The sequence below is a fragment of the Leishmania infantum genome, chromosome 36 (genome assembly GCF_000002875.2).
Source record: "Leishmania infantum JPCM5 genome chromosome 36".
Lineage (NCBI taxonomy): Eukaryota > Euglenozoa > Kinetoplastea > Trypanosomatida > Trypanosomatidae > Leishmania > Leishmania infantum.
The window spans coordinates 236833-256246 of NC_009420.2; the positions used below are offsets into that span (position 1 = coordinate 236833).

General features: G+C 50.4%; 1 protein-coding gene across 1 annotated transcript; it reads left to right on the top strand.

Annotated features, from left to right (window-relative positions):
- Positions 1-5118: 5118 nt before the first annotated feature.
- LINJ_36_0800 (conserved hypothetical protein) lies at positions 5119-6750 on the top strand (the record flags this gene model as incomplete). Its single annotated transcript, XM_001469492.1, has 1 exon — positions 5119-6750. The coding sequence occupies one exon, from the start codon at positions 5119-5121 to the stop codon at positions 6748-6750; it is 1632 nt and encodes a 543-aa protein (XP_001469529.1).
- Between the last annotated feature and the right edge of the window lie 12664 nt (positions 6751-19414).

Below are 19414 nucleotides of genomic sequence, written 5' to 3' on the forward strand. Positions count from 1 at the left end.
CCGAGAACGGCTGTTCTGGAAGCGTAGAGAAGGGATATTTATAACTACATGTATACGCTCATGTGTGTGTGTATGGTTGTATTTCTACGAAAATGCGTGAGGAGGAACGAGCAAGTGCTACTGCGGCAGAGAGGGCGTATGAATTGAATGGCGTGTACTATTACTACTACTTCGACTGTACGATTGCATGAACGACATCTGCGTATTGTTTTGTGTGTGTGTGTGTTTGTGCCTGCATTTGACCGTCTCTCTCTCTGCGTGTCTGTTTAGCGTGCCCATCCCTCCCCTTCTGTCTTTCCATCCCTCCGCTTTATTGGTTACGTGGCTGAAGCCATGACGAAGATCACGTTACAACAAGCTAGAAAAAAAGAGAAAATGGCGAAAACGTTGAACGGGGCAGTCGGCACAGAGAAGAAAGGCAGCTGGTAACGATGGGGGCGATGGGGGGCCTGGGGTGATGTTAATCAACCACTGTAGTGCCGCCGTGTGCCTCGCTTCTTGCGCTCTGCGTTTCTCTCCACTGCCCGCGCCTCGCTTCTGTCGGCGATAGAGGTAATCCCTTTACGGTGAAGGGACTGCAGCGGCGCATCTCTGTTTGATGCTCGACTGCTTTGTTCGTTCACTGCGTTATGTGGAAGAGCGGCAAGCAGAGGGAATGTGTGATGTGATATTGAGGAGACCATTAAAGCAGCGTTCTCTTCTATTCGTCTTTCAAATTCGAGATGGCGGAGTTTCATCCCTCGCACCCCTACGCCCAACTCTCACGTACGTGTGTGCGGCATGCTGTTCTTTAAAAAAAAATCCATCTCTGATGCTCTTTTACTCCACCTCTCTGCTTGTCTGCTGATCATTCCTTACGCTTTCGTCTCACACCTATCGTGCATCCGAATCTGCGGCGCTGTACGCACCCCACCTCCCTCCTTACCCTTCCCTATCTGCACCTCGTCAAATTCCCTTTACCACACCTGAACACACACACACACACACACAACTCGAAAAGAACCGAAGCGTTCTGGCGCCACCCTGTCTCACCTCCGCTTTTTCTCCAGTTGTAAAAGTTCATCTCTGTCTCTCTGTGCTCGACACTCCCTCCGATCTAGGACTACAATCTAATCTTCCAGCACAGCGCACGATTTTTGGCTCTTTCGTTGTCTTTCTGTCTCAGTCGGACTTTACCACGACCACGATTTTCTCTCTCCCTTCTCCTCCCTCATCTGGCCGCTCAAATTGCACATACATACATCCCCCCTCCCTCCCTCTCTCCCTCCCTCTTTGGGTTTGTGTGCGTGTGCCACTCGCACTCTATTTCTCTCATCATTATCAGCATCGTCGACAGGACTCGAAGAAGAGTAGCATATCAGCAGTGTTCTTTGTGTTCTTCCCCACCACCCTTTTCTTGTTTGTCCCCTCCCCTCTCCTCTCTTCCCTCTGTTCCCTCGCGCTTCATCTTTTAGCTTCACTCGTTTCGTTTCCTTTATTGTTCTGTTTTCTTTTTTTTTACCTTTTCTTTTTATTGTTTGATTGTTTTTTCTTTTCTTTGGTTGCTCTTGTTTTCTTTCCTCTCTCTTTTGGAGCTTTCCTTTCTGTGTGCGTGCGCTTGTGTGTGTGTGTGCTGTTTCGTTTTCTCTTTGGCCAGCCCACGCCACCCCTGTCCCTTCCCTCCCCGTCTTCCTTTTTGTGGTTGTTGTGCTTGGCCCTTCTCTTTCCAGTTTTTTCTGTGCTTTCTCGTTCCCTTTCGTATTTCGATCTTCTTGTTCGTTAGTGTCGATCTGACGTCCTCGTCGTTCATCCGGCTCCTTCTCACAATCTTACCCCCTCCCTCCCTACCTCTGTGCTGCGCTTTTTCACACACCACCGCCACCATTTTCCTTCTCTGCGTTTCTCATTTGCGAAGTTCCCTTGCTTTTCTCTCTTTTCCGACTCCCTCACGGTATACACAGAACACGAGGAGAGAGTAGGAAGAAAATCAATCAAAACGTTGATGTCAAGCGCATTTTGAAAAGCCTCGCCGTTTTTCTGAATTCTTCTCTCTTTTCTTGCCTCTCCCCCTTTACTTCGGAAATACAACCCTTTCTCGCCTGTAGCGTGTCTACTCTGGTTCTTAGTCCTCTTTCGTCGCTTTTATATATCTCTCTCCGTTTGTTTGCTTTTACGTAGGTCGAGTTGCACCTCTCCCTCTCTCCCTGCCTCTCTCTCTTTCACCCTGCTGAGTCTCTATTCCCGCTTTTCTCCTTTTCGTCGCTTCAGCTTCACTGCGTCTTCTCTCCCCTCGTTCCCGTGCCGTTGCCCTTGCCGTTTGTTTTCTGATTTGCCCCTTACCTTCCCACCGCATCCGACACAGATACACCCATACGCACTCTGTCTAGCTCCGTGTCTCGTCGCACTCCAACCTCCCTGTCCGCCGCCGCTAAACTTCTCTTCGCCCCGATACTTCCCCTACGCGTGCATGCGTGTGTGAGTGTGGTAGTGTTGGGAGCATTGTAAAGTGCCGTCACGGTTTGAAAGCAAGACCGAGAAGCACGGAGGGAAAGCAAAGAAGGTACACCGGAGTTGACGAGCTGCTGTGCTTTTTTTTTTTCGCTCATACCCGAAGAGGAGAAGGAAACTAAAGGACGCGGCGCCGTGCTCGCACTTTTTTTTTGGTTTCCGTGTTTGTTTCCTCGCTGGTATTCTTTTCCTTTCCGCTTCGTCTCTCCTTTTCTGCGGCCGCAACGCAGCTCGTTATTGGCCAAAGCAGCGCAGAAGAACGGAACCGACCACAAGAGGGAGGAGACGCCTTCGTCACGATTCGTGTACAGGATAGCGCTCGTTACACAGCTCCGCTATTATCACCTGTCCCGTGACACAGAGACCAAGGAAGCAAACAACGCATCTTCCTCAGACTCGGTCTCGTTGTTTTTGTTTCGCGCTGTCTCCTTCTTACACGTAGAAAACATCCCCTAAAAACTACTCTCCCCCTCCCCTTACCACACTCGCATACCGGCGCGTACGTTCTTCGTAGACAAACGAAAGAGAGCCCGAAGGCGTGAGGAGAACCGAAGAGGACGGGAGAAAAAGCCACAAACCGAAACACACACGCGTCCTGCGCATATCAAAAGTAGACACTAACCATTTCTTCTCTCATATGGTAAGACGGTGACATTATATATATATATATCTTTTCCTCATTTCGATTTTTTTCTTCTTGTTCTTCATCGTTTGCGTTTGTTTTTCGGCGCAGATCGGCGCTCTGCTTGCTCATCGTCTGTTGCGGCCCCGGCCCCCCCCTCTTCTTCCCTCCCTCCTTCCCTCTCTTTTTTTTTTCAGTTTCGCTACCGTGTGGCTCCATTGAGAGCGTTTGCTTATTGATCACTCTCTCTCTCTCTCAGCGCCTGCGTTTGGAACTTTCTGTGCGGCTTTTCGGGCCCCATTGGATCCGGCGAGGTGTGCGCATCCGTTTACTAAGTGTGTGTGTACGCCCTCACAAACTCGTCAACATCCTTCGACGTGTACACTGAGCAATCGCTTCTCCTTCACTCGACTGATTGTTGTTCTTCGCCTTCTCACCCATCACACTGTTTGTCTGTCTCTATCCCCACTCTCCCCTTTTTTCTCTCCTGCCTTTGTGTGTTTGTCCTCCATCCACGTATTTTCGTGCCTTTGAATATATCACGGACCCCCTCTCTTTCTCTCTTCCCTGCCACCCCGCCCCATACTGCAGCACCGGTCTGATTCGTTTGTTGGTTGTCCATTCCCGCATTCAGCGCATTCTTTCTTTCTTCTTATATCGCTCTTGTTGACTCGCTGGCGGAGCCGAATCCCGTTCCCTTCGCCTTCTTCTTTCTCTGTGTGCATTTCTGTTCATCTGTTTTTTTTTTCTATCTTGTTTGTTTCGCTTTGTTGGCGAGGCTCGCACACACCCAGTGTTGCCCACGGCGGTATCACGCTGCTCGCCACTTTTCATTTTCCTCTCTTTCGTCTGCAATTCTTCTGTTGAGGTGTTTTTTCCCTTTCTCTCTTCCTTTTTTTTTGTTGTTGTTTTCTTTGGTTTTGTGTTGCGCGTTGGCTTGAGTCGTCGTGGCTCTGTTTTGTTCGTGCCTGGTTGGTGTTCTCCCGCCCCAACGCTCTTCTCCGCTATATCGGTCTGCAGCTGTCTACATCGTGTTTTTGTTTTGTACTTGCGTTTTTGTGTGTTGTCCTTTGTGCAAAGAGAGGGGCAAAGGCACGCACACGCGCGCGCACACACACACACACACATAACAAAGAGGGCAAACAAAAGAAAAAGAAACACACAAAAAGAGTCTTCACGGTGCCGCTGCCTCGCCGAGTAGAAAAAGAGAGGAATTCCATATCGCTGGTTGTAGGTTAGTACACACTGTGACTACACCGCCGAAGTCCCTCCCTGCCTCCCTCTCCTGGTCTCTACATCTTTCATCGTCATTGTCTCCATCAGCCAAGGCCTTTTTTCGGCCTCTCTTTCATTCGAGGCGTCTCCGTTTTTCCTTCTCTCTCGTTGTATCTTACCCTCACTGTTGTCGTTCTCTCCCCTTCCCCTCGCCTTTCTCTGCCCCCCCCCCCTTTTCTCGTTTTTTGTCCCTTTTCAGTTCGACTTTGCCATCTCTCCTTCCCCCCCTCCCTCTCTCTTACATCATAATCTGTTTCGTTGGGTATTCGCTCGTCCGTTTCTCTTGTGCGTGTGCGTCTGTCCTCCTACCTCCCTTACTCACAGAAACACGCCTCTTTTTTCTTTGCTTCCTCTCGACGTTTTCTTTTTTGTTTGTATCCTGATCTTTCCTTTTGTCTCACTTCCCTCTTCCCCCATTCCTTTACCTCTCACGCTGATTTCGCGGTGCTGATCTCGGCGTATTTTTGCCGGTTGGCCGGCATTCGGCACACGTGCAGCACTGTCTGTGTGCGTGTCTGTGGATTCGCTGTGTGACAAGAGAGATCGCGACCTTGCCCCTGCCCTCCGCACGCGCCCCGTCAAGTCGCTCCTCATCAACGATACTCAAAAGGACCAGCGTCAAACAAAAAAAAACACAGGCGGGCACGTCTGCGCAGCACCACGGTAACTGTGGTGTTTGACCAGATACACAAAGTAAAAAACAACTTCAACGGACTCCCACGACGAAGACAAAAATGTTCCCGATGGATATCGCCAACAGTGGTAACCAGCAGATGGTGTACCGCAACAACCAACCCCCGCAACAGCGTCAGCAGCACCAGATGCCGCAGCATCATCTGCAGCAGCAACACCATCAGATGCCGCAGCAGCAGATGTTTCCCTCTCAGTATGGATATCAGCAGCAGCAGCCCTACCTGGCGTACCCCAGCACCGCAGGCCCAAACGCCGGGAAGGGAGCAATGGACTTCATACCGTCACAGCAATACATGCCTCAGCAGCAGATGTTCCCGTACGGATACACGCAGCAGCACCAGTCTCCGCTGAACCAGCAGTTCTTCCCTTCGGTGATGGCCCCGCAGACTCAGCCGCCACCGCCGCCTATGCGCTACAACCAGCAGGGCAACAGTAACAGCACCAACCAGTACATGGGCGGTCACGCCGGTGGCCATCCGCGTTACCATGGCGGACGTGGACGCGGCGGCATGCACAGCGGATATGGTGGCCAGTTCCATCGACAAGTGCACAACAACTACTTCTACAACCAGCAGCACCACTATAGCAGCAACAATGCCGTGCCGGAAAAGACGCCGACCGTGCATCTAATCCACCCCGAAACAAAGAAGATCATCAGCATCAAGCTGAACCGCATTTACAGCACCATGGCTGACATTCGCCCTCAGCTTCATCAGCAGTCGCACAGCAACGGCGCTTCGGCGAGCAACGTCCCTAGCGTCATTGAGGACAGCAAGTCGGAAAAGACGAGTAAGAACGAGAGGCCAAAGGAGAAGAATGACTCTTCGCTGGCGCCAAAGTTTGATCCCAAGACGACGAAACTGGTGCTATGCCTTAGCTTCCTCTGCCCCAAGGGGTGCATGCACGGCAGCGGGTGCGATAAGGTGCACATCGCCGGTCTCGAGTACACGTGGCCACAAGTGGAGGCAAAGGAGGTGAAGAAGGAAGGTAAGAAGGCATACTCCGCAGGCTTTTTTGTGCACTGCTACGACCCGACGTTGACTCGCTACTACAAAGTGCCGTCGGGGTCTGTCTACGTGACGAAGGGCAGCGCCGAATACGTGAACATGTTCAACGACCACGGCGATAACTTTAAGATGAAGTTCAAGCTGTGCGCGCCGATTCTGGAGGGCGCCGAGTGCGAGAAAGGGGAAGAGTGCGAGGACATCCACTGCTCCGTCTCCGACCTGGAGGCGGTGCGGGAGAACAGCGCAAACGCGACGCACATCAACAACATCGAGGCCATGGCCGATGTGCCGCGCCTGCCTGCTGACATGACGGTACGCGTCTTCAATCAGAACAGCTTTGACACGTGGAGAGACTACCCCGGTGGCAACCTACTCATAACGGAGGGAGCCAAGGCGTATCAGAAGCAATACGAGCAGGAGATGAACACCGTGCCGACCCGAAAACGTATGCAGCACTGCGCACACTTTCGTCTGAAGGACATGTGCCGCCTCGGCGAGTCCTGCAGGTTCCTTCACGTGCTACCGACTGAACAAGAGCTCAAGGAGCGCAAGGATGCCGAGGCAGCCGAAGCTGCCGCGCAGGCGGCTGCAAAGGCGATGGAAGGGGTGGCCGGCGAGGGAATCATGAAGTCCGACGAGAAAGATGCAGGGGTGGCGATCGAGTAGGCGCCTGATGGCAAGAGATGAAAAAGAAGCGACTCAAAAGGAAAGAACCAGATGGAGAAGGTCTACCGGCTCTAACCGCCGTCCTCTGACGAGAGTACAACACGCCACACAGACAAACGCGTTACCCCCAAACGCAGATGAACTGTGTGCGTGTGCACTTCGTGCCTGGATGCCGTTCGGTTGCTGCGCTCTTCTTGGATTCCAGAGCCACTAACCCCACTTCGTCATGTGGCTCATGTCGCCGTGACGGTGTTCTATTTTTGCTGTTGCACACAGCGCTTTCCCTTTTTTTTTTCACTTTGGCATGCGACGTTTTTTTTTTGTAAGCGTGGTCCCTTTTTTCTTCTGCCTTCTGTCTTGCCTCTCTCGTATCGTCTCGCTTCGGCCATCCTCGTCATCATGTCTCAACGCTGCCCCCTCTTTTTTTTTCTGCATGCTGTTTGCGCGGAATCTGTGGAGGGGGACGGTGCGTGATTGCTGCTTGTGGCTTGGAGCTGGCTATGCGTGTGTGTACATGCTCAATCATTGCCGGTTTCCCTGCGCCTCTTGCTTACTTTACATTGACCGTGTCTCTCTCTTCCTGTTTAAATGTTCGCTTCTTTTTGGATTACTGTGCTCTCTCGTTTCTTTTTTTTCCGATCATCTTTTTCATGCTGTCTCTCCGTTAGATCTTTATTCCGTTGTCCCCTCTTTCTCTCTTTCCCTGCTCGACGGACGAAGACGAACTACAAAGAAGAAAAACGGAAGGAAGAAACGCCGTGGATGGCGCATTGGCTGCGCGCGTGGCGCTGTGTTTGTGTCGTTTTGCGTTTCTCGCTCCCCCTCCCAACCGCCGTTTAAAGCCCCTCGCCACCCCTCTCTGTTTTCCCGCGTGCGGCTACTTTCTGCGCTCGCCGTTCACTCTCGCTCTCTCTTCTGTGTGTTTCTTGTTGTCTCTTCGTTGCGTGTGTCGACTCTCAGATGGCGTTGACGTCAGCGCCGCCGTCGCGGCGTGTCGTTGTCCGGTGTGAACTTGCTCTTGGATGCCGTGTATGTGCGTGTCTGCGTGTGTGCGTGTGTGTGGGCATGCGCACTGATGGGTGTATGGAAAGGAGCAACCTTCCGTTCGACGTTTGGGCTCCTTTCGGATCGTTTGGTTTCTCTCTAGGCGGCCGGTGACCCAAAACACATCGTTTCGGTGCCCCGCCCTCCCCCCTCCGTCGGCGCACCGCCCGAAAGACAAAGCGCAACAGGCACACCCACGAAAGGCGGCACACATCCCCCATCATCACGTGTGCGCCAAACGCGTGACCGCGAGCAGGAAAAAGACGACGACCGCAGGGCGCGTGATGTTGTTCGCAGACTAGCTGGGGCTCCTTTTTTTTTTGAGACGGCTTGCGTAGAGATTGGCATTAACGTAATACAGCGTGTAGCGCTCTTGTTCCCCTTTACGCTGCCTTTTTCTTCTTTTCTGGGGGAGGGTTTTCGTTTTAGACGTGCCCTTTTCTCCACTTCTGCTTCTGGACGAAGAAAACACACACCGCGCCACTCACCCATGAAGAGCAAAGGGGAAAAAGGCAATGAAAAGGAAGAAAACGTATTCGAAGAGAAAACGGGCGAGGAGCGAAGCAAAAAAAGAAAAAAGAACCCATAGAACACGATGCGCACACCAGACAAACACACACACACACAAGCACACACGGAATGCGTGCAATGAAAGCTCTCGCCATACGCGTGCCTTTGCTCAATTAGAAAAGGGAAGACTTTGTATTTTGTTTTCTCATCTGTGAGATAAGCGGGTTTCCTCGTCTCCTTATTCTTGTCTCGAGGCCCGTCGCTCTCCTTTCGCCTCCCCATTTTTACTCTCGCGGCAAGAAAGTGCAAAGGGCTACTGCGTGGGCTGAATGAAAATGGTCAGGGATTGGCTAGGTAGGCGCACACGCTCACCAGCACATCAGCGAAATAGCATCGGGGGATTTTTTACTCGTCTTTTTTCCTTGTATGCTGTTCTACTTGTGCCTGTCCTCGCGACAGTTCACACGCGTATACATACGCGCTCACGCACGCATGAATCCTTTGTCACACACCCACCCTCTCTGCGTACAGGATTCTAGGCACATTCCATGGGAGGCACAACAAAGAGAAACACGAGGATGGAAAAATCGAAAAAAAAATGGAAAGAGCTCGAGCAAATTTTATCGAGGACCATTGCTTATCTGTATTTATATGAGCGTGTGTGTGTGTGGGTGGACAGAAGCGTATTGAGCAGCCTGGTGACCTTTTTTTTTTGCTCTCTCCGTTGCTGTCCTCTTTTCACACCTCGTGTGCTTTCCGATTGTCCGTCCACGCGTGTTACTCGCTGCTTGCTTCGTTGTGTACTTCCGGAGGTTTATGCTATGTCTCTGTGTCTCAGCGTGTGTGTGTGCGTGTCTGTGTGTGTGACCGTCATCACCTATATGTACAGCTATTCTGCTTCCTTTCCCCACACTTTTCGTCTGGCCTCCTTTCCTGTTTGGCTCTCCTTTGCTTCGCTTTTCTTTGCTGTATAGTCTTTCAAGTTTAAAAGGTACCCTTCCCCCTTTTGTTCTGTTATCTTTGCGCGTTTTGTTTCCATACGCGCCTCTTTTTAGTTGTCTCTCTCGTTTTCTTCCTGTTTGTGCACACTCCCTCTCTCCTTTTCTGCCCCTCTTTCGCTTTCTTGCTGCCCTTTTTTTTTTATTTGGCGTGCCTGTGCTTCTGTGTTTGTCTGTCATGTCTGCGTGTCTTTTTACCCTTTTCTTTTGTATGGTATTTCTCCGCTTGCGGTTTCCAACAGCCGTCTTCGTCTGTGTGGTTTCGACCTACTTTCCCGTATCTCTGTTTTCTGTCACCTTCTTCAACGGGTTGAATCTTTTTTTTTGCGCAGTTTTTTTTTTTGCTTGTGCTTTTTCTGTCGTCTGACTGACTGTCTGTCTGTCTGTCTGTGTGTGTGAGCGGCCATGTGAGGGCTTCACTTTATTGTGAGTGCCCTGATTCGATTCTTCTTTTTTTTCGCGTGTGTGCGTTTATGAGTTTTGTCCTTGTCTCTCCCCCTTTTTCTTCTTCGCGTGTCTTTTTGCGCTCTCTTCTTGAATGATTTCTTTTTATGTTTTTTTTTTGTGTTCACCTAACTCTCTCACGTTTCTCGAATATGATGCGTCTTGCTCCTCAGCCCCTCCGCACACTCCCTCTCTCCCCCAAAATGCGCACCCCACCCGTCTCTCTGTTTGTCTTTGTGGCTCGTACTCTACGACACTCGAAGATTCTTGTGGAACCCTGTCTTTTCCGCACTCTCTCTTCACCTTTTTTTTTCTCTGTTCCTCACTTTCCCTCTTTCTTTTTTACTCGCTGTTCAACTTGACACCCTCACAATGCAAAGTAATGATAGACGTGCTGTGTGCGCCAAAGGGTCATCATTCATTGCCACGTGCGTTCCTTCGAACGGAGAATGATGAACCGATGCGCTGGCCATAACCACCCACCCTCACACACACACACACACACACAAATAGTGAAGAAGAGAGCTACCAAGCACACTGCTTGCGCGCCTCCTCCCCCCTCCCCACTTCTCCATTTCTTCCCGTTTGTTTTGCATCTCTGTTCCTGTTGAGTGTTCATGTGTAGTGCTCATCTTCGGTTTTGGTTTGTTTCCTCCGTGCCTCTGTTGCTTCGCTTCAAACTGTGTTTTCCCCTCCCTTTCTTTTTTTCTGCATCTTTTTTTTTCTTTTTCGTTTTTTTACATGCTTTGATTTTGTTTACTGCCGTGAATGCCCCATCCCCTTGTTGTGTTCCCATACAACCTTTTTTTTTGTTGGTCAACCGTCTGCCTTTCTTGCCTATTCCTTTCTCAGCTGCCCTGCCTCTCCCCTTCATCCTTTCCATTTTGTTCGTTTGTTTGTATTTTTTTTTTGCATTTTATGGTTCGGTTTCTCATTGTCTTCCTTCCTCTGGCTGTGAGTCTTTTCCCGCGTCTCGTGGACCTGCATTTCGTTTGCGCCTTTACTTGTTTTGCCCTTTCTTTCTGGCCTTTTGTTCATTTTTTCTCTGCCCCCCCCCCCACACACCCCTTTCTCTTGTATGCGTGTTTGTATGTACATGTGTGTGTGCTCACGTACCGCTCTCTCCTCCCCACTTCGACCTTCAGCCTCGCTCCCCCTTCTACTTACTTTGTCTGATATCGTGCGTTGTGTTTTGCTCTCCGACTACCACCACCACTTTGGGCTCCCCTGCACCTTGTTGCCCCACCGCTTTTGTTCTTCTTCTTGGGCGCCGCCATTTCAAAAGAATACGCAAGCGCCACGAGAGGGGGACGCGGCACAGCGACGCATGCGAGCAGGTGGAGAGCCGAACGCAGACAAACCAAACGCCACGACCATCGAGAAAGCCTTTTTACAGCGCGCTACGTCAATCAGACAGTCCGCGTGAGCGCCTGTCTGCGCCATTACCCCTCTCTTGTCTACTTTCGAAGGCAGGAGGAGTATAAGTGCACGCACGCGTGACGCGGAAGAAAGCGAAGAATGCCGAGACGTAGCCGAATCACCTCCTTCCTCCTCCCTCTCCCCCCACACACAGCAAACATGCTCGGACACGCAACGCATCGTTGCCGAGCACACTCTGATGGGGGAAAAGCAACGTCGAACCCAACGTCCATCGCACATTGCAATCGCCTCATGAACTATCGTCACAGGCGCATCCGCGGCCCTTAGCCTACAAAAGGGAACGGGTCGACGAGGTCATAAGCGAGGGGGAGGGGGTAACAAAAAAGACACAACAGACTGCGCACCAGTCGGATACCTCGTATCCCGGTTTCTTTATTCACACAAACACACGCACAGATACGCAGCTCTAAAGCTGGCGACATCATCGCGAGGCTGTACAGTTGCTTGTGTGATGTGTCTCTTTCTTTCTGAGTATGTATGGATGTCTTTTGCATGGCCATCCCCTTCGAAATCGCTCCTTGCTCCACCTTGTTCTGCCTCTTTGCGAAAGGCAAAAAAAAAAGGCGTGGCGCGTGCGCTTGCGCGGACGCTCTTCTACTTCGCGTTTGCTTACCGCGCTCGCGTACTTGGCCTTTTCTTCTTTTTCTCCTCGATTTTGCCTACTTTTCGTTTGTGTTGCTTTTTGCTTGATCTGAAACTGTGGGCTTCTCTATATATGTATATGTTTTCTTTTCCACTCTGTTGCGTATTTGTTTTGTTCCCTTTTTCCGGTTGACTCTTACCTGTGCGTTTTCTCGTTCCTCTTCGTTTTCTTTTTCGTTTCTGTGGAAGGTTATGTTCACGTTTGTTCGTTTGACGGTTGCTTTTCTTGCACTAACTTGCTCAGCCTCCCTCTCGAACCCCTTCCCTCTCTTCTGTTCGCTTTCGCGCCAAAAGGTTTGCATCCTAAAATAGCCACTATCACGGAAAAGTGTAGCGAAGATGCGAACAGACTGACGTTCCATAGGGTCTTTTGTCACCCTCTCTCTTGTTGCTATTGTTCGCTGTGCCCCTCCTCCCCAGGTTGAGCTTCCACACCTTTTTTCTGCGAGCAAAGGATGAACTGCTGTGCAACGCGCACGCCATCGTACCTGCCTACTCAAGCGATTTGTGTGCACTCTGCAGAGGCAAGAGCATAGAGAGACACAGTGGTTTTCAAGAGGAGCACTAGTAACCGTCGAAAACGAGAACTAGAAGTCCTAAAAGACGTGACAAGGACATCACTGGTGCCGCAGCAAAAAAAAAAGGAGAAATAAAAGATGTAACGGAGTGCATCGATAATGTGAAGCGCTTCATTATCTGTTTGCCTGAGAAGCAAAACTATACAACAAGACATGAGAAAAGACAGTGGGCAATCATACCGCCGCCCTTGTCCTGAAAAGGAGGTGACCTACACACGCGTATTCCTTCGTGTGTGTATCCGCCGCATCTTTGTGTTTTTTTTTCCCTCTTCAGTCTTCTCAGTTTTTGGCCTATATGTAGATGTGTCTCCCTTCTCTCTCCACTCGTTTCGGCTCTCCCATATACTCGTCCTGATGCACCCCCTCCCCCGTTTCTCAAGTCTTTCGTTCTCAGCTATTTTTTTCCCCTCTTCTGTTCATTGGTCTTCAACAGTGCCAGAATATGAAAAATATACGAAGCGGTGAAACGGCGAGGTAAAAGGGGGTTTGGATTGAGCAATAAGAAGGAAACAGTGCCGTGAAGGCGGCCACCCTAGTCTAGCAGAGGTCTCTCTGTGTATCGGTTCGCTCTTCCATCCGTGCGTTTGTTTCGTGCTGCACGTGCTTTCTTATACAGGGCGGTACAATGAGCACCGCCACGTCTCCGTCGGCGTACTCCTTTAATTCGAATATTAAGATATAACAAAATAAGACACTGCGACAAGGACGTGTTCCCTGTACGTGGAGCAATGTTGTCGCGCTTTTTATTGGCGCGTACTCTTTCTTCTGACTCTGTGTGCCTACACTTGTTGATCGTGCTGTCTTCTTTTTTTTTATCGATTTGCTAGCGTGTCTCTCAGCGCTAACTACTCTCCGTGTGTCTGCTCCCACTATACAAGCCCACATGCACACTCATGTGTTTTGTTCGCGCTGCTCAACGCGCCTGTAACCGGCGTTCGATACTGTGCAGGTGTGCCTTTCACAAGTTTCTATCTCTCATATACGCAGACTAGCTTTCTTCCTCCAAAGAACACAGGTGGAGAAAAAAGGGAGGGAAAGGAAGCAGAGCAGAGAGAGGAGGGTGGGGCGGGGTGGGAGCTGCATGACTGCGCAGTTCCAGTGGGGACGGGTGCATCTCGCAGATCTTTGGATTGCACAACCCCATGCGCGGATTTACTACCTCATTCCTTTACAAGCGTTTTTGTTTTCGCTGGCCTCACACACCACCACTCGCACAACCTCCATCATCCCTTTGGCGCGGTACGACTACAAAACACTACACACCCACACGAAAACCCTCTCCCCTCCTCGGCGAGCAGGGAGGACAAAAAGAGGAGCGGTAGCGTGTCTCTGGCAGTTCATCGCTTCTTGGCATCATATATGGTTTTTCTTCTGCTTTCTCTCCCATGCGGCTTGCTGCTTTTTCTTTTTTTTTTTCGCTTGATCCTTTTCCCCTTTGCCCTCATGCCGCTCTCCGCTCCGTCGCCCTTTTGCGCGACAAATCGCAGATGCCGTGCTATACAGGAATAGAAGCACACAGGCACAACACACGTGCGCCAGCGCGCAGACACATGGTCGGCGCGCTGTGCGTATAAGAGAACACACGCGCCTGCGCCTGCGTCTGCGCATGCGTGCGTGTAGGTTTGCGCGGTATGGAGAGGAGATGATGTGGTGCAGGTTTCATTTTGGTGTTCTCGTTCTGCTGGGTGATGAATGATGTGGACGAAGAACATCACGAAAAGGAAAGAGATGGGCTATTCGTTCTACTACTTCGTGCTTCCGTGCTCTGCCCATTTTTGTGTGCTTTTCAAACGCGGCCTCTGTCGCGACTGTGATTTACTCTTCTCTCGATCATGCTTGCGGATATGGACCTCTCACGATTTCATGCCCGAGACCATCTCTTTCTTTTTGCACCATCCACTACCGTCGGGTTCCCAAGTCGCAGCACATACTCGCTCCTCTTCCTCTTTGTTTTTCCCCACTTTTCGCTCTTGTTGTTTGTATAGCCGAAACTTTTACTTTTCTTCCTGATCATACTCTCTTTCCGTTTTTCTTTTTTTTTTTGCTTTAAGAGCACCACCACCACCCAGCCCCTTTCTTTCCTTTTTTCTCCGTTGTCGTTGTTTCATTGGTCCCGCTGCCTTTCTGTTTTCCCATTTTGGTATTGCATTTGCTATATAGCTTTCTCTCTCTCTTCTCCCTCCATACTGCTTGTTCTCCTCTCACGTAGACTCCCTCTCTTTTTTCCGCTCACTTACTTTTTGTTGTTTCGCCTTCTCTCGACCTTTGTCTTTCACTGATTCTTTCGTTCGCCGCCTCATATGTTAGCCATACTCTTCCGCTCCTTTCCTTCCTCCTCTTCCCCCTCCCCATCCCGCCTCACCATCATACACAACGCTCGCTTTCCGTTCCTCCTCGTCCTTACGACTTGTTCGTCGTCATGCTCCCACTTCTTTCTCCTCCTCCGCCTCCTCCTCCGGCGTCACCTCCGCACTCGCCTTCGTGCGTGTCTCTCCGATTCACCGGCTCGGTGGCAGTGTGCCATCTGACGCCTTTTTGTTGTTGTTCTCGTCCTTCATGTCTTGTGCGCGCGTGTTTGTGAGCTGCCCTTCACCCAAAGCACAAGTTGAAGGAATGGTAACGGACGAACCCCAAAAACGCTGACCAAGAAGGAGCAAAAAAAAGCGAGGCGAATAAGTAAGGAACGGCGCCATCTGTTCTACGGCGAGGCTTTCTCCCTTTAGATGACCAAGACCGAAAACTCCCAGGTACGGTATATTTTGAGACAGCTGCCAAGGAGAGGTGAGCGGTGCGTGCGATTCATGTTGCGCAGACAAACACTTTTCTTGGGTTCTTTTTTTTTTGTTGCTGCTTTACTCCCCCTTTTTATTTCGCTCTGTGATCCCTCTTGTCCCTTTTCCTTTTTCGTTTTATTTTCTTTGACTCCCTTTTTCCTAATTCATTCTCTTGGTTTTGTGCTGTGGCGTGCTTGTGCTCATTTTGACTGTGTGTGTGTGTCGTTTCCCCCTTTCTCCCTCTCTTCTTCATTTTACTTTTCCCCACCTCGGTCTTTCTCGATCTTCGCCATTCCTCTCTCGATTTTCATGTTTTCATGTTTTTTTTTTCCCACCCGTGCCGTTCCAAACGCCCTTCCTCTAGCTCTCTTGCCCCGACTACCCTTCCTTTCTTCTCTCCCTCTCCTGCTTTGCAATAGCCGCGAAAACACACACACACACACACACACAGATACCAAAAAGAAAATCTGACTCTTCTATATTTCATCGGGACCGTTTTTCTTTCTCGCCTCTCTGTTGTGCTCGGCTTTCTTGTCTTCTCTCTGTTTGCCTTTGTCTCTCCCTTCCTTCCGCTCCCCTCGCGTTCCCGTTATATCTTTTTCCCTCTTCCCTGTTTCACTTACGGTTTGCGGTGCGTCTACGTTCGAAGCTCCCCAAAAGTATTTTTAGTTTCTGGCTTGCACACACGTATACACACATCCTTGTAGGTGTCTTATGGTTTTCTCTCTCTCTCGTTCTGTTTGTGGCCTCCCCCTCCCTTCCCCACTCTTCCCCAGCGGCTGACGCGGCATCCACGACGTACATGAACGTGCCGTGTGCATGCGCTTTTTTTAGCTGATACGCGACCTCACACCGAACAAATAGATGACGGAGAGAAAAGGGCAAACCAAAAAAGTGAATAAATGAAAACAGCAACAGCTAAAGAGGAGAGAGAGAGTGGACGTGAGGGAGCGCGGGGGCTGTCCAGCGCGGCGTTCGCGTTCTTCTCTTCTCGTGTTTGCCTTTTCGTTTTTCTTATTTCATTTTTTGTTTTTGTTTTCTGTCAGGCGGAAATCCGTCTTCGGCTTTTCTCCCCTATGGCGTGTTCATTAGCGCATGCGGCTTCTTGTGTTCATCCCATGCACCCACGCACGCGTGCACACTCACGCGCGCGCGCACACACACACAGCATCACTTCATCCCCTCTTTTGCTTGTTTAGCGCCCCCACTGCCGCCTCTCTTCTCTCATTATCTTTTTCCACTCATGGCATGTCTCCGCCCATCTCCCAAACATGCGTGAGTGCATATGAACATGTTTCTTATGCCTTCGTGCGGTTCTCTCACCGTTCTCATGTGTGGTCGTTGGAGCAGCATTCACAAAAGTGTCTCATGCCCTTCTTTCCCCTGCTCCGTTCTCTCTCTACACGTGCGCATGTGTGTGTTTTGTGCGCCGGTGTTGCTTCGATCACGGTATACAGCGTCATGCCGAGGAAAAAAAAACACACAAACAGCAGACGAAAACGACAACGAAAGAAGCGGAGAGTGGACGAAGGGAGGCGACGATGCGAACCCAAGAACTCTCGCACCCAAGGAGTAAACCACTCCACCCTACTCCTCCCCCCCCAAAAAAAAGAAGAAACAAAACCCCCCCAAAAGGTCGTAGAATGCACAGGAACGATGATAATAATAATAAGTAAGACGCACACACACAGACAGACGAAGGAAAAAAAAGCCGTGACATATGCTGATGTTTTCCTTTTTATTATTATTTGTATTCTTTTCATGTGCGCTTTCTCTTCTTTTCGGCCTCTTTGCGTTATGGTGCCCTGCTTCCACACTTTCAGCGCTGCTCTGCGCATGTGGAACAGCAACAGCAAGCAGCGGTAACGAAGAACACGAAACAAAAAGAAAGACTACATGAAAGAAGAAAACATGTGAGATGACGACAAGGAGAGACAGAGAAGGGAAGGGAGCCAATTGGAAAAAAAATCTTGCGGTGCTCGTACAAGGGAAACAGACAGCTTGGCAGAGAGAGAGAGCACAAGGGGGAGAGAGACTCATGAGCTAGAAAGTAGCGTTGAAGAGTGAAACTACTCACGCGTCTTTTCTCCTTCGTCGTCGCTGCTTCTACCTCTCGCTGAACGTCATTTTTCGTTCTACGTCTGACGTGCCGACGGCGCATCGCCGTTCCCTGCAGTGGAGAGGAGGAGGGAGAAAAGTGCCGAAGGCGAACAATCAAAGGAGGGAACATAACAAAAATCAAACATTATGGCCCCGCGCGCACGTCCTTCTCCCCCCACCTCTCTCTTCCTCTTCCCGATGCCTCCTCCTCTCTGCCGTGTTCTCTTGTTCCCTTTGCCCCTTCCACGTCATTACTCATGTTTTTTTTTTCTTTTGTCCCCCTTGTTTGGGGTGTTTCTACCCTGAGCTCGTCTTTGTTGTTCATATAGTGGAGACACGCGCGTGCGCGTCTTATTTTTGTGTGAGCGAGTGCTTTCTCTCCGCCCCCCTCTTCGAGCCTCCTTGCTGTCTCTCTGCTAAATCCTCAACTCACTTCGTCTTTTGCTGTGTGTGCGATCTTCTCCATGTCTCCTCTTTGTTAGATCTTTTTTAGTGTTGTTTCTCTTTTCCAGAGTTCTCTAGTCTGTTGTTCGGTTGGATGGCGTGCCAGAGAGCGCCCTTTTTTCTTCGTGTCTTTCGCTTGTCTTCTCTGTCCATTTCATTTCCACCCACCCCCACCCTTTTTGTCCTTGTGTGCGCCTGAAAGCTGCAGCGTACACAAGTGTACGCCTCTTTTTCTTTTCCGCCGCCGTGGTCTGGGCTCGCGCGAGCGCGCGCGTGTGCTCATCGGTGTCTGTGTCTGTATGTGTGTGCCTCTCTCTGTCTCTGCGCCCGAGAGATCCGCCAAACGGTTTTCTTTTTCTATTGCCTTCTTTGGTGTCTTTACTCGTCGTCCTTCGCTCTTCTTTGCTCTTGTGTGATGCATGACCGCTTCTCATTGCGGGCCTTTCATTTTGTTCGTGCGCTCCTTTATCTAAGTTTGTTTCGCCCCGACTTGTATTTTCGTGAGGGAAACAGCAACACAAAGAAAACGCATTAAACCAAAAAAAATGAACCGATACACTCATGCTTTTGAACTTTTTGCTTTTCACCATTTTAGTTGTGGAGGGAAAATGTTACGCTATGGGGCGGGCGACAATGTATCTTACCCCCTCTCGCTGTGTGTGTATGTGTGTGTGTGTGTGCGAGTGACTTCAGCCGCTGTCTGCATCTCTCTCGATCTCTCTTTCTCTTCGGGAGTGCATGTGCCGATGTGTTTGTGCTCAGATGTGAAGTCTGCTTCCTGTTGCCCGCGATGCTAAACGAAGCCTTTTTTTAAAGGTCTTTTTTCGTTTCTGTTTGCCTCGTTTTTGGTTGCCGGAGAGAACGAAGAACGCAATAACGTCACTTAATAACAAGGAACCGATGGGAAGAATAGGAGCAGAGATTGGAGTTGTGTGTGTGTAAAAGGGTGTCCCTCACGGTTTCCCCGTTCCCCGCCCCCCGACTCTTAACCTCTGTCACGGGAATAAAACGGCACGGGTGATGCTCTTGTGGCAGTACCCACGCACACATTCCCTATATATGTCTCCTTCCCGCCTCTGCTCTAGTTCTCTCCCTCCACACGCCTCTTCCTTTTCGTTTATAGTCGTCTTTTTTCCCCTTTCCTGCTTCCGCCAAGCTACCACATTTCCGTCACTGTCGCCCCTTCATTTTTTTTTTCATTGCTTTCTTTTCGTTTGTGTGCTCCTGTCTCTCCTCGCCTCTTTTATGTCCTCTCTCCTTTTTCCCTCTCCTCCCTTGGTGTGTATTTGCGTGTATGTGTGGAGGGGGGGGAGTGTGTGTGTCTTCATCTTGTCTGTGGTGATCCGCCACTCTTCTTGCTTCCCCCTCCCTTTGGCATGCTGGTTTTGGTTGTGTGTGCCTCGTGTCCGCGTTGGTGCTCAGGTATGTGTGTGTGTCTTCTTTCTTCGTCTTACTGATGTTGAAGCGTCTGTCTCCCTTCTCAGCAGTATTTGGGGGTTTGGTGTGTGGCTGCGTGCGTGCTGGTGCATCTCTCTCTTCCTTTCCCCTTGCCCGTTTTCCGTCATCGTCGCCTCGACTCCGCCCTGCGCGTACGCTCGTCTTTCCCTCCTGCGTCTGTGCAGCTGAAGAGGGAAGGGGAAGGGTGCGCTCACCCCCCCCCCCGGATATGGGGTCTCGTGGAAGCAAAAGT